The sequence below is a fragment of the Bubalus kerabau genome, chromosome 1 (assembly GCF_029407905.1).
Source record: "Bubalus kerabau isolate K-KA32 ecotype Philippines breed swamp buffalo chromosome 1, PCC_UOA_SB_1v2, whole genome shotgun sequence".
Taxonomy (NCBI): domain Eukaryota; kingdom Metazoa; phylum Chordata; class Mammalia; order Artiodactyla; family Bovidae; genus Bubalus; species Bubalus kerabau.
In genome coordinates, this window is record NC_073624.1 from 24287600 (window position 1) to 24303564 (window position 15965).

Genomic DNA, 15965 nt, shown 5'->3' on the forward strand with positions numbered 1-15965 from the left:
TAACAGACCTTTAAATTACAAATTAGGTCATACAGTCCCATATAAGCTCTCAGAGTACTTCACATTCGTAGCATTACAAATATATCTGATCATTTGCTTAATGTTTATTACCTCTAACTTACACATTTATGTTTTTGGCAATTTCTGGATTAAGAAAAGGTTTTTTTAAGTAAATGAGGAAAAAATTTTCCATTTGCTGATTTGGTGAAGTATTCCTTTTGCAGAGGCATACAAATACATCTTTCTTAATAATGCTATTACATGAAAGAACTCTTGTCTACAACAGCCAGCAGAAAAGAAAACAACAGGTTCGAAGAATAAGCTGGCAGAGAAACTGACTAGAGATTTCCCATGATCACAGACTGAATCTGGTGGCAGTATTTCTTCACGTACTTTGACATGCTAATTTCATGTCTCAGGGCCAACTGTTCAAAGGTCATTCTATCAGTAAATATTTTAGTAATGTTCTAGCTAACAGCTCACCTCTGGTTTATATCTCATAAAATTAAACATAAAGCTAGAATGCAATTATCCTAAGAATTCAGATCTCTCACTGTAAGAGTTTTAAAAAGAAAGCAACCAGTCAATGACAAAATACTAAATCAACCCATGTATTATTTGTTCTTTTATTACTATACAATCCAGGTCCAAAGTTTTCCTATCCTAAATGTTTTTTCCTTCTTTAAACTGAAATATAACTGACACATAACATCATGTGAGTTTAAGATGTACAACATGTTGGTTTGATACTTATATACTGAAATATGACTACCATAGCATTAGCTGACACACTTACCACTTCACATGATTACTTTCTTTTCTTCAGTGGGAACAATCAAGATCTCGTTGTTTATAATATAGTATTGTTGACTATAATCACTAAATTGTGCATTCGATCTCAAGGACTTATTTATCTACTAGCTCTAGGTTTGTACCCTTAAACAACATATTCCCAGTTCCTCCAGCTCCCAGCTTCTGATAACCAGCCTACACTGTTTTCGTAAGTTTGGCTCTTTTGGATTCCACATGTAAGTGATACTATATAATATTTGTCTTTCTCTGACCAACTTATCTCACTTAGCATAATCCCCTCAAGGCCCACCTATGTTTCCACACATGGCAAATTATTTTTTCTCAACGGCTAATATTCCATTGTCCATATATACGGCAACTCCTTTATCCATTCATCTATTGAAGAACATGTAGGTTGTTTCTGTATCTTAGCTATTGCGAATAACTAACAATGAATATAGGAGTACATACATCTCTTCAATTCCTGTTTTCATTTCCTTTGGATATACAGCTGAGCTGTGAACAACAGAAATTGAAACTGCACAGGTCCACATACAAATTTTCTTTTCAACAATAAAATACTACAGTACCACACAATCCAGTCAATCTTAAGAGAAATCAATCATGAATACTTATTGGAAGGATCATCTGATGAGAACAGACAACTCATTGGAAAAGTCCCAGATGCTGAGAAAGATTGAGGGCAGAAGGAGAGGAGGGTGTCAGAGGATGAGATGGCTGGATGGCACCACCAATGCAATGGACATGAACTTGGGCAAATTTTGGGACCTGGTGAGGAACAGGGAGGCCTAGTGGGCTGCAGTCCATGGGGTCACAAAGCATCAGACACAAATGGGTGAGTGAACAGCAACAACAGTTGACAACCACACAACCCATGGCAGGTTAAATCCACAAATGTAGAACCTCAGATACAGAGCAATCATGTATATACAAAAGGAAGACTATAAGTTACAAGTGGATTTTCAACTGCACAGAGGGTCAGCACTCCTAAACCACGCTGTTCAAACTCAAGTATAGGACCTCCCTGGTGGTACAGTGGTAAGAATCCACCTGCCAACGCAGAAGTCAAGGGTTCGATCCTGGTCCAGGAAGACTGCACATGCCATGGACCAACCAAGCCCGTGCGCCACGACTGCTGAAGCCCAAGCACCCTACAGTCTGTACGCTGCAGCTACTGAGCTACTGAGCATGTGCACCTAGGGCCCATACTCCACAATAAAAGAAGCCACAGCAATGAGAACCCCGAACACCAAGAGGAAGAACAGCCCCCACTTGCCACAACTAGAGAAAGCCTGCATGCAGCAACAAACACCCATCACAATCAAGATAAATTAAAAATAATAATAAGCTCAACTGTATATCCAGAAGTGGAATTGCTGAACCATAAGGCAGTTGCATTTTTAATTTTTTAAAGACTTTCATACTGGTTTCCATAAGAACTAAACCAATTTACATGCCTAACAACAGTGTACAAGAATTCCCTTATCTCTACATCCTCGTCATCACTTATCTCTTGTCTTCTTGATAATAAACATTCTAACAGGTGAGAGGTGATATCTCATTGTGGTTTTGCCTTGCATTTCCCTAATGATTATCAATACGGAGCACCTTTTCATGTAGCTACTGGCCATTTAGGTTTATTTTCTTTTGAAAAGTATCTATTTAGTTCCTCTGCCCATTTTTTTTTAATGGATTGGTTTAAGTTGTATAAGTTCTTACTATATTTTGGATACTAACCGTTATCTAATATATGACTTACAAATATTTTCTCCCACTCTGTAGGGCTTGGCAGGGGGACTATTTCCTTTGCTGTGCAGAAACGCTCCAGTTGTTTGTGCTGATCTAATCTTTTTCACTTTTACCTGTGAGTTTTTTCACTGTTCTGGATCTTGATAAACAGTAGGAAAAAGAGGCAGGTGGGAAGATAAACTGAATATCTATGTTTATCTTTTCCCAATCAGCTAGTATCCCCATAAATTAAGTGCCTGGCTAAGAAGTAGTCTTATGTATATGGACAACAACATAAAAATGGCAAAATCATACAGAAGATTTCCTCCAAAAAAATCGAAATTTAAACTCTATCTGTACCAAAATACACAATTTCTCAAACTTTCTTTAATTCATCATTGTATATAGCATGTAACAACTCAGAAGCAGATTTACCATAAATGAAGCATAAGCAAAACTTCAGGATCCTTCACGTAGGTTCACTCCAGTACCTTGCCTTTAATTCTGCACAGGAAGTCATTGCTTTGCACGATTCCACCATAGATGAATTTGAGTTAAATAACATCACCCCACATACACACAACATGGTCAAATTTCAGTTATGGTAACCACAAATTTCACTACCAGCTCCACAAATCACCATGTAAATGACAGATGTGTTTCATGATCCGTCATCAATCACACTCCTCTTTCAAAGTCTATGACTGGTCTCCACTCAACTGTTATTCAGCTCACACACAGACCGCAAAGTGTATGCCCATGCTGCCTCTTTGTGCTGATAAAAGCTATGTGACATTCTATGAAAATGTATTATCAAAAGAAAATTGGCCAAGAAAGATGAAAGTGCAGCAAAGAAATGAAAAGTGATAAGTATAGGAGATGAAATCTGAACTGAATATAAATAGAGTTATAGAAGAAACAGTTGACTACGGGATGTTGACACCACTGTCATTCAAAATTCTAGATAGATACGCAGCTGGGAGAATTTAGTCAAAGCCAGCTTACCAACATAAATGAGCAAAGTGGTTGTGCCCAAAAGGATAAACACATCCCAGAGTGATGCCACCAAAAATAACTTCACACTGAAGGAACTCTCTCAGATAATTCACAACACTGAAAACACAATATTAAATATTAATTATTAATATTAAATATTTTGAAGGCTTGCTCCAAACACAGAGAGGAATATTACAATTCACCAGGGCACAGAAAAGATGCTTGCTCTGTATAGTAAGTTATACAGTGAGAAGAGAGCAGCATTCTCTGCTCAAACTATTTTTAATGATACTTCTAATATTTTATAGATGTAATATAAGTAAATACATACTAGTTTTACTGTTTTTCTACTTCTCTATACATTTACATCAGACAGTAATAATACTTAATATTTTGATGAAAAATTTTAAAGTCACGAAAGAACTGCAATTTATATACTAATTAGTAAGATTGCTTTATGTAGTTTGGGCTTTGCATGGAGTTCCCCCTTTTTGTTTTGTTTTTAATTACTTATTTTGGTCTTCCCTGCTATGTAGGCTTTTCTCTAGTTGTGGTGCACCAGCCTCTCATTGTTGTGGTTTCTCTTGTTACACAACACAGGATCTAGGGAACGAGAGCTTTAGTATCCACAGCACAAAGGCTCAGTAATTGTGGTTCCCGGGCTCTAGACCACAGGTTTACCTGTTCTGAGGCATGTGGCATCTTCCTGGACCAGGGATGGAACCCATGTCCCATCCAATGGCAGGTGGATTCTTTACCACTGAGACACCAGGGAAGCCCAGTGTTGCACACTTTAGCGTTTGTCTTCATAAGAAAAGTTTTTTAAATTAATCTTTGTTTCATTTTCATCAATTCAGTTCAACGCAGAATTAACACTGAGCACCTCAATTCAATTCAGTTCATTGCAGTCGCTCAGTCGTGTCCAACTCTTGGCTATCCCATGGACTGCAACACGCATGGACTGTCCATGGACTGTCCATCACCAACTCCTGGAGTTTACTCAAATTCATGTCCATTGAGTCAGTGATGCCATTCAACCACCTCATCCTCTGTCGTCCCATTCTCCTTCCGCCTTCCATCTTTCCCAGCATCAGAGTCTTTTCAAATGAGTCAGTTCTGCCCATCAGGTGGCCAAAGTATCAGAGTTTCACTTCCAACATCAGTCCTGCCAATAAATATTCAGGACTGATCTCCTTTAGGATGGACTGGTTGGATTTCCTTGCTGTCCAAGGGACTCTCAAGAGTCTTCTCCAACACCACAGTTCAAAAGCATCAATTCTTTGGCACTCAGCGTTCTTTATAGTCCAACTCTCATATCCATACATGACTACTGGAAAAACCATAGCCTTGACTAGACGGACCTCTGTTAGCAAAGTGATGTCTCTGCTTTTTAACATGCTGTCTAGGTTGGTCATAGAAATTTGGAAAACTCAGCAGTGGCCACAGGACTGGAAAAGGTCAGCTTTCATTCCAATCCCAAAGAAAGACAATGCCAAAGAACACTCAAACTACTGCACAATTGCATTCATCTCACACACTAGTAAAGGAATGCTCAAAATTCTCCAAGCCAGGCTTCAGCAATATGTGAACCGCGAACTTCCAGATGTTCAAGCTGGTTTTAGAAAAGGCAGAAGAACCAGAGATCAAATTGCCAACATCCGCTGGATCATGGAAAAAGCAAGAGGATTCCAGAAAAACATCTATTTCTGCTTTACTGACTATGTCAAAGCCTCTGACTGTGTGGATCACAATAAACTGTGGAAAATTCTGAAAGAGATGGGAATACCAGACCACCTGAGCTGCCTCTTGACAAACCTATATGCAGGTCAGGAAGCAACAGTCAGAACTGGACAAAGAACAACAGATTGGTTCCAAATAGGAAAAGGAGTAGTCAAGGCTGTATACTGTCACCCTGCTTATTTAACTTATATGCAGGGTACATCATGAGAAACGCTGGGCTGGAAGAAGCACAAGCTGGAATCAAGATTGCTGGGAGAAATATCAATAACCTCAGATATGCAGATGATAACACCCTTATGGCACAAAGTGAAGAGGAAATAAACAGCCTCTTGATGAAAATGAAAGAGGAGAGTGAAAAAGTTAGCTTAAAGCTCAACATTCAGAAAACGAAGATCATGGCATCTGGTCCCAACACTTCATGGGAAATAGATGGGGAAACACTGGAAACAGTGTCAGACTTTAATTTTGGGGGCTCCAAAATCACTGCAGATGGTGATTGCAGCCATGAAATTAAAAGACACTTACTCCTTGGAAGGAAAGTTATGACCAACCTAGATACCATATTGAAAAGCAGACACACTACTTTGCCAACAAAGGTCCGTCTAGTCAAGGTTATGGTTTTTCCAGTGGTCACGTATGGATGTGAGAGTTGGACTCTGAAGAAAGCTGAGCACTGAAGACTTGAAGCTTTTGAACTATGGTGCTGGAGAAGACTCTTGAGAGTCCCTTGGACTGCAAGGAGATCCAACCAGTCCATTCTAAAGGAGATCAGTCCTGGGTGTTCACTGAAAGGACCGATGCTAAAGCTGAAACTCCAGTACTTTGGCCAGCTCATGCGAAGAGTTGACTCATTGGAAAAGACTCTGATGCTGGGAGGGATTAGGGGCAGAAGGAGAAGGGGATGACAGGGGATGAGATGGCTGGATGGCATCACTGACTCGATGGACATGAGTTTGAGTAAACTCCGGGAGTTGGTGATGGACAGGGAGGCCTGGCGTGCTGTGATTCATGGGGTCGCAAAGAGTCAGATATGACTGAGCGACTGAACTGAACTGAGGTTGGTCATAACTTTCCTTTCAAGGAGTAAGCATCTTTTAATTTCATGGCTGCAGTCACCATCTGCAGTGATTTTGGAGCCCCTGAAAATAAAGTCTGACACTGTTTCCAGTGTTTACCCATCTATTTCCCATGAAGTGATGGGACCAGATGCCATGATCTTAGTTTTCTGAATGTTGAGCTTTAAGCCAACTTTTTCACTGTCATCAAGAGACTCTTTAGTTCTTCGATTTCTGCCATAAGGGTGGTGTTATCTGCGTATCTGAGGTTATTGATATTTCTCCAGGCAGTGTGTTTTTTTCCAGCTTGTGTTTCATCCATCCCAGCGTTTCTCATGATGTACTCTGCATATAAGTTAAATAAGCAGGGTGACAATATACAGCCTTAACTACCCCTTTTCCTATTTGGAACCAGTCTGTTGTTCCATGCCCAGTACTGACTGTTGCTTCCTGACCTGCATACAGATTTCTCAAGAGGCAGGTCAGGTGGTCTGGTATTCCCATCGCTTTCAAAATTTTCCATAGTTTGTGATGATCCACACAGCCAAACATTTTGGCATAGTCAATAAAGCAAAAATAGATGTTTTTTTGGACCTCTCGTGCTTTTTTGATAATCCGATGGATATTGGCAATTTGATCTCTGGTTCCTCTGCCTTGTCTAAAACCATCTTGAATATCTGGAAGTTCACAGTTCACATACTGCTGAAGCCTGGCTTGGAGACTTTTGAGCATTACTTTACTAGCATGTGAGATGAGTGCAACTGTGCAGTAGTTTGAGCATTCTTTGGCATTGCCTTTCTTTGGGATTGGAATGAAAACTGACCTTTTCCAGTCCTGTGGCCACTGCTGTGTTTTCCACATTTGCTGGCATATTGAGTGCAGCACTTTCACAGCATCTTTTAGGATTTGAAATAGCTCAACTGGAATTCCATCACCTCCACTAGCTCTGTTCGTAGTCATGCTTCGTAAGGCCCATCTGACTGCATTCCAGGATGTCTGGCTCTAGGTGAGTAATCACACCATTGTGATTAACTGGGTTGTGAAGATCTTTTTGGATAGTTGTTCTCTGTATTCTTGCCACCGCTGTCCTTTATTGAACCTAACTTTGCGTGAAATATTCCCTTGGTATCTCTGATTTTCTTGACAAGATCTCTAGTCTTTCCCATTCTATTGTTTTCCTCTATTTATTTGCACTGATCACTGAGGAAGGCTTTCTTATCACTCCTTGCTATTCTTTGGAACTCTGCATTCAAATGGGTATATCTTTCTTTCTTTCCTTTGCTTTTCGCTTCTCTTTTCACAGCTAAATGTAAGGCCTCCTCAGACAGCCATTTTGCTTTTTTGCATTTCTTTTTCTTGGGGATGGTCTTGATGGCCATCTCCTATTCAATGTCTCGAACCTCAGCCCATAGTTCATCAGGCACTCTGTCTATCAGATCTAGTCACTTAAATCTATTTCTCACTTCCACTGTATAATGGTTAAGGGATGAACACCTACCAAGTGACAAACATCCCTTGAGGGATGGTCCTAGCATTCAAGGAGTTCTCAGAATTGACAGTTTTCAAATATCCTAGGGCTTTAAGACAGGTAAGCGTGACCTCTCTGCTCTGACAGCAACAGAAGAGGGGCCACGAGGCCAATCAAGAGATAATGACACCTGAGCTGAGCCTTGAAGAAGCAGCAGGTTGGATTATAAGAAATTAGAAGGAAAAAACATTACAGTGAAGCACAAATTGTATGTGAAAGGAACTACATGCATTCCAATATTACTACAGCATAAAATGAAAAGTCTGAGGTCAGGGATGAAATCTACTCCAAGACCCTGAGCAAAGCAATAAATGAAAAAAACAAAGTATTACAAAAGCACTCTTTCCACTGCCATATAGATGCTATTTTATTGTGAACAGTATTATGGTTCCAATTAAACTGAGGCATTATTTTGAGACCAATCACTCAGAGTTTACAGAAAAATGAATTGCCTAGGTTAAATGTAAATATGACTTCATTAAAAACCAAACAATGTTTATTACCGCTTTCCAGGTGAAGAAACACACAAAAACTGGGAGACTAACAAAGCTTTCTCCAGCTAACATTACTGAATTCCTCCTACAAGGGAAGTCAATAAAAGAAATCATAGCGCCACCAATTTCCAAAGATACAGTAACACGAAATTTAAAATTTAGCTGCAAACTCAAACACAGAAGATCATCTAAGAAACTGTGCCTTCACCTGGTGGTGGTGGTGGTGTAGTCGTCAAGTTGTGTCTGACTCTTGCGACCTCATGGACTGTAGCCCACCAGGCTCCTCTGTCCTCCATGCATGGGATTTCCCAGGCAAGAATACTAGAGTGGGTTGCCATTTCATTCTCCAAGGGATCTTCCTGACCCAGGGATCAAACTGGGGTCTCCTGCATTGCAGGCAGATTCTTTACCAACTGAGCCACCAGGGAAGCCCCACCTTACATAAGACTGAATCTAAGGAGATGGCCAGACTTCTGTTTTGTTTGTTCATCAGGTGTCAGTACCAACTAATCATCAAAAATCTTCTATATGAATGTTCAGATCAATAAACATTCAAAGTGTTGAATAACTATTGAATTACACAGATTGCCCTGAATGAACTGTCTTTATTGTTGTTGTTCAGTAACCCAGTTGTGCCCGACTCTTTGTGACACCATGGACTGCGGCACACCAGGCTTCACCATCTCCCAGAGCTTGCTCATGCTCATATCCATTGAGTCGATGATACCATCCAACCATCTGTTGTCCCTCTCTGTTGTCCCCTTCTCTTCCTGCCTTCAATCTTTCCCAGCATCAAAGTCTTTTCAAATGAGTCGGCTCAATATCAGCTAGCCAAAGTATTGGAACTTCAGCATCAGTTCTTCCAATGAATATTCAGGATTGATTTGCTTTAGGATTGACTGGTTTGATCTCCTTGCAGTCCAAGCAACTTTCAAGAGTCTTCTCCAACACCACAGTTCAAAAGCATCAATTCTTCAGCACACAGCCTTCTTTATGGTCCAACTCTCACATCCATACATGACTACTGGAAAACCCATAGCTTTGACTAGATGGGCCTCTGTCAGCAAAGTAATGTCTCTACTTTTTAATATGCTGTCTTGGTTGGTCATAGCTTTTCTTCCAAGGAATAAGTGTCTTTTAATTTCATGGCTGCAGTCACCATTTGCAGTGATTTTGGAGCCCAAGAAAAGAAAGTCTGTCACTATTTCCAGTTTCCCCATCTATTTGTTATGAAGTGATGGGACTGGATGCCATGATCTTAGTTTTGTGAATGTTGAGTTTTAAGCCAGCTTTTTCACTCTCCTCTTTCACTTTCATCAAGAGTTCCTCCTCACTTTCTGCCATAAGGGTGGTGTCATCTGCATATCTGAGGCTATTGATATTTCTCCCGGCAATCTTGATTCCAGCTTGTGCTTCACCCAGCCCGTCATTTCTCATGATGTACTCTGCATATAAGTTAAATAAGCAGGGTGACAATATACAGCCTTAACATACTCCTTTCCCAATTTGGAACCAGTCCATTATTCCATGTCCAATTCTAACTGCTGCTTCATGATCTGCATACAGGATTCACAGGATGCAGGTAAGGTGGTCTGGTATTCCCATCTCTTTAAGAACTTTTCACAGTTTGTTGTGATCCACACAATCAAAGGCTTTAGCGTAGTCACCGAGGTAGAAGCTTTTCTGGAATTCTCTTGCTTTTTCTATGATCCAACAGATGTTAGCAATTTGATCTCTGGTTCCTCTGCCTTTTCTAAAACCAGCTTAAACATCTAGGAGTTCTTGGTTCACATAGTGTTGAAGCCTAGCTTGGAAAATTCTGAGTGTTATTTTGCTAGCATGTGAAATGAGTGTAATTGTGTGGTAGTCTGAACATTCTTTGGCATTGCCCTTCTTTGGGTTTGGAATAAAAACTGACCTTTACCAGTCCTGTGGCCACTGCTGAGTTTTCCAGATTTCCCAAGCAAGAATATTAGAGTGGGTTTCTATTTTCTTCTCCAGGGGAACTTGCCGACCCAGGAATTGAACCCATATCTCCTGCATTGGCAGGCAGATTCTTTACCACTGAGCCACCTGGGAAGCTCCCTGAACTGCCTACCTGTGTTGATGTTTGCACTGATGAAAAAGCAATGATGGGTAAAACTGCAGGGAGTGACAATCAACTGTATGAACAGTCACTGCATTTATTCTTCACCATATACAAAAGAAAAGCCAGTATCAATGAATACTGACATTGGTAAGGTAGAAAATTATTAATTTCATTAAGTCTTTACCTTTGACTCTGTATTTAATATTCTGTGTGACAAAATGCAATCTACAGAGAAAGGACTTCTGCTGTACATGAAAGCAGAATGGCTGTCTTGAGAAAAAGCACCTGGCCAACTGAGATAGATGTTTTCACAGAATGCAATTTCTCACTTTAAAAAAATTAATGACAAACCGTGATTAATAAAACTTAGGTATCAGGCAGATACTTTCGTGGAAATAGATGAAATGACCTTGTCACTTCAATTTGTTGCCAGTAACAAAATCTGAGCTTTCTGCATTCAATCTGTTGCAGTACATTATATATATCTGACAAAGGACTTGTATTTACAATGTAAGAAGAACCCCTAAAATTCAATAGAAGACAAACAACCAAATTAAAAACTGAGCAAAAGATCTGAACAGACAGATCGACAAGACATACAAATGGTAAAGAATCACACAAAAAAAGAGTCAACATAATTATTCATCTCAAAAATGAAAATTTAAACTCTAATGAGATATCACTATGTATCTATCAGGATGGATAAACTTAAAAAAAAAGTAGACAATACAAAGTAGTAGCAAATATACAGAGCAACTGAAACTCTCATACACTGCTAGTGTTAATGCAAAATGGTACATCTACTTTGGAAAACTGTTTGGCAGTTCCCTATATTAAGTAAACATTCCCATAAGATCCAGAAACCCCATTCCTCTTTTCAGATCAGATCAGATCACATCAGTCGCTCAGTCGTGTCCGACTCTTTGCGACCCCATGAATCGTAGCAAGCCACGCCACCCTGTCCAACACCAACTCCCGGAGTTCACTCAGACTCACGGCCATCCAGTCAGTGATGCCATCCAGCCATCTCATCCTCTGTCGTCCCCTTCTCCTCCTGCCCCCAATCCCTCCCAGCATCAGAGTCTTTTCCAATGAGTCAACTCTTTGCATGAGGTGGCCAAAGTACTGGAGTTTCAGCTTTAGCATCATTCCTTCCAAAGAAATCCCAGGGCTGATCTCCTTCAGAATGGACTGGTCGGATCTCCTTGCAGTCCAAGAGACTCTCAAGAGTCTTCTCCAACACCACAGTTCAAAAGCATCAATTCTTCGGCGCTCAGACTTCTTCACAATCCAACTCTCACATCCATACATGACCACAGGAAAAACCATAGCCTTGACTAGACGGACCTTTGTTGGCAAAGTAATGTCTCTGCTTTTGAATATGCTATCTAGGTTGGTCATTACTTTCCTTCCAAGGAGTAAGCGTCTTTTAATTTCATGGCTGCAGTCACCATCTGCAGTGACTTTGGAGCCCAGAAAAATAAAGTCTGACACTGTTTCCACTGTTTCCCCATGTATTTCCCATAAAGTGATGGGACCAGATGCCATGATTTTCGTTTTCTGAATGTTGAGCTTTCAGACAACTTTTTCACTCTCCACTTTCACTTTCATCAAGAGGCTCTTTAGTTCCTTTTCACTTTCTGCCATAAGGGTGGTGTCATCTGCATATCTGAGGTTATTGATATCTGTCCCAGCACTCTTGATTCCAGCTTGTGTTTCTTCCAGTCCAGCGCTTCCCATGATGTACTCTACATAGAAGTTAAATAAGCAGGGTGACAATATACAGCCTTGACGTACTCCTTTTCCTATTTGGAACCAGCCTGTTGTTCCATGTCCAGTTCTAACTGTTGCTTCCTGACCTGCAGACAAATTCCTCAAGAGGCAGATCAGGTGGTCTGGTATTCCCATCTCTTTCAGAATTTTCCACAGTTTATTGTGATCCACATAGTCAAAGGGCTTTGGCATAGTCAATAAAGCAGAAATAGATTATTTTTTGAAACTCTATTGCTTTTTCGATGATCCAGCAGATGTTGGCAATTTGATCTCCGGTTCCTCTGCCTTGTCTAAAACCAGCTTGAACATCTGGAAGTTCACAGTTCACATACTGTTGAAGCCTGGCTTGTAGACTTTTGAGCATTACTTTACTAGCATGTGAGATGAGTGCAATTGTGCGGTAGTTTGAGCATTCTTTGGCATTGCCTTTCTTTGGGATTGGAATGAAAACTGACCTTTTCCAGTCCTGTGGCCACTGCTGAGTTTTCCAAATTAGCTGGCATATTGAGTGCAGCACTTTCACAGCATCATCTTTCAGGATTTGGAATAGCTGAACTGGAATTCTATCACCTCTAGCTTTGTTCGTAGTGATGCTTTCTAAGGCCCACTTGACTTCACATTCCAGGATGTCTGGCTCTAGGTCAGTGATCACACCATCGTGATTATCTGGGTCATGAAGATCTTTTTTGTACAGTTCTTCTGTGTATTCTTGCCATCTCTTCTTAATATCTTCTGCTTCTGCTAGGTCCATACCATTTCTGTCCTTTATCAAGCCCATCTTTGCATGAAATGTTCCCTTGGTATCTCTGATTTTCTTGAAGAGATCTCTAGTCTTTCCTATTCTGTTGTTTTCCTCTATTTCTTTGCATTGATCGCTGAAGAAGGCTTTCTTATCTCTTCTTGCTATTCTTTGGAACTCTGCATTCAGATGTTTATATCTTTCCTTTTCTCCTTTGCTTTTTGCTTCTCTTCTTTTCACAGCTATTTGTAAGGCCTCCCCAAACAGTCATTTTGTTTTTTTGCATTTCTTTTCCATGGGGATGGTCTTGATCCCTGTCTCCTGTACAATGTCACAAACCTCATTCCATAGTTTATCATCGTTCATCAGTTCCTCTTTTCAAGGGAAATTAAATATAAGTGAAGTGAAGTTGCTCAGTCGTGCCCAACTCTTTGTGACTCCATGGATAGTAGCCTGTACCAAGCTCCTCCATCCATGGGATTTTCAAGGCAAGAGTACTGGAGTTGGTTGCCATTTCCTTCTCCAGGGAATCTTCCCCACCCAGGGATCGAACCCAGGTCTCTCACATTGTAGACAGACAATTACATATGTATTCACAAAAACATCTGTATGATAATATTTATAGCAAATGTATTCACAGTCAGCAAAAATTACAGAATGTTCTTCAAATGGGGATAGACAAACTGTGGCACATTCGAACAATGGAATACTCTATGAAAAAAACAAACAAACAAACACTGTAATAAAAATAAACTTAAAAAAGACATAAGGAAAACCATTTTAGCTGTTAGAAGTTAAAATAATGGTTATTTCTGGGGAAGGAATGGAACATGGCGGGGGGCTTCAAGAATGCTGGCATTGTACTATTTTTTAATCTATATGCTGCTCACTTTGGTGTGATCACATTTATAAACTTAATTTGCTCTCTTAATATGATGTGTACATTTTCTATATCTGTGTTATAATAAATGTTTACAGTTTTAGGGAAAAGAACCACCAACACACACAACAACATATATAAACTTCAAATGCTTTATAGTACGAGAGAGTAGCTGGAGTCAAACACTAGAAGATACATGATTCCATTTATATTACTTTCTGGAAAAAAACAAAACTGTGTAGAGTCAGAAAACAAATCAGTGGTTGCCTAGAGCTGCAGGTAGAGGAAAAGGTTGATGACAAAAAGGAAAAATGGGGGGAGTTCATGAATTACTCTCTATTTTAATTATGCCAATGATTACCCGAATGCGTGTGTGTGTGTGTGTGTGTGCGCGCTCAGTCCCTCAGCTGTGTCCGACTCTGAGACCCATGGACAGTAGCCCACCAGGTCCCTCTCTGTCCATGAAATTTTCCAGGCAAGAATACTGGAGTGGGTTGCCATTTCCTACTCCAGGGGATTGTCCCGACTGAGGGATGGAACCAGCATCTCTTGCATTGGCGGGGGGATTCTTTACCACTGCACCAATGGGGATCAACACTCAAATGTATATATTTGTCTAAATTTAGGAATGGCCACCAAAAAGCATAAATTTAATGTATACAAATTTTACTCTTTTTTAATAGGTAGAAGACTTCACTAAATACTTCACACAAGAAGATACATGAATGGCCAGCTGGCACATAAAAAGATGCTCAATCTCAATCATCACAGAAGTAGAATAAGATACCACTTCACACCCACTAAAATAGCTAACATTAAAAAGACCAATAATTTCAAGCGTTGGTAAGGATGGAGCAAATGAAACTCTCATACACAACTAGTATAAACTTGGAAAACTAGTTTGGCAGTTTCTTACAAAGTTAAATGCACACTTAACCCTATGAACTAGCAATTCTAGTTTTAGGTATTTACTCAAGAGAAATTAAAACATATACCACACAATGATCTCTACATATAAGTTCAGAGAAGTTTTATTCATAATAACCAAAAACTGGAAATAACACAAATGCCCATCAAGAGGATGATAAACCAACTCTGGCATATTCATACAATGGAATACTACTCAGCAATATAAAAGAATTACTCACATATTCAACAATAAGGATGTCTTTTTAAAATTATGGTAAACAAAAGAATTCAGTCTCAAGCAAGTACCTACACAAGGACTCCAATATATCAAGTTCTGGATTCAGCAAAACTAACCTACAGTGATAGAAGTTAGATCAGTACTTGTGGCAGTAGAAGTAGGAATTGACTGGAAACTGACTATGGCAGTTTTCTGGACTGATGTGATAAAACGGGTTTGTTGTATTTTTTTTTTAAGGGGGATAATGGTAGATACACACATATATCAAAACTCATCAAGCTTTAAATATTAAAATATATATATTTTACAGGTAAAGTTTATCTCAAAAAAGTTGCTTAAAACACAAATAGGAAACAGACTATTTTTTGAGTTACACAAAGATAACTTCTTCTCTATAGAAGCTTTTCCCAGCTTGTCTAGACAAAGCAGAGTTACTCTCTCATGTGTTCCTAGAGCTTGTTTTGCTATGTTAGAATATTAACACTTATCATGGTTTGTAGATAAACTATGAAGAACTCATAGTGGCAGACCATAAGCCATTTGCACACTACCAAAATGCAGACAGCAAGTAAGCACTATTGTCCTTTCTGTAGAATTTACAGAGGTCTCACAACTGTCACTAAGCTTGTCTAAAGAAGCACTAAATTTATAAGAACTCAGTGTCTAGTTTATGACGTAATAAAAAGTTGTCACAAATGAACTAGTCAGCTCAAGAAGAATTTTAGCAATAAATAAAATTATCTGCATGCCGCTGCTCATCAAAACTAATAAATAATACTTCCATTACTTAATACTAAGAAATATATCATGTCATGTTACTTTGCAGATCACCTTCATACAAAGGCTTCAACTGCAACAAATGAAACTGAGGCATTTGTCAGGTGAAAATTTGATAAAAATTTAGAATTTTTAAATGAAGCTTGCTGGTATTTTAATTTGTTCTAATGTTTCAAATTTGAAGTAATAAATTTCATCTATAAATA

At 39.4% G+C, this 15965-nt stretch overlaps 1 protein-coding gene across 9 annotated transcripts in view; it reads right to left on the reverse strand.

Annotated features, from left to right (window-relative positions):
* The window catches only part of LRP6 (LDL receptor related protein 6), a 178109-nt gene that overhangs the window by 103988 nt on the left and 58156 nt on the right, over positions 1-15965 (reverse strand). For 3 of the 9 annotated variants that reach the window (XM_055570411.1, XM_055570414.1, XM_055570412.1), the window contains one exon: positions 3547-3654. The exons of the other annotated variants lie outside the window; for them this stretch is intronic. In XM_055570411.1, the coding sequence (XP_055426386.1) occupies positions 3547-3654 (108 nt within the window). The remainder of the gene's footprint in view (positions 1-3546; positions 3655-15965) is intronic. 9 annotated transcript variants of the gene reach the window in all.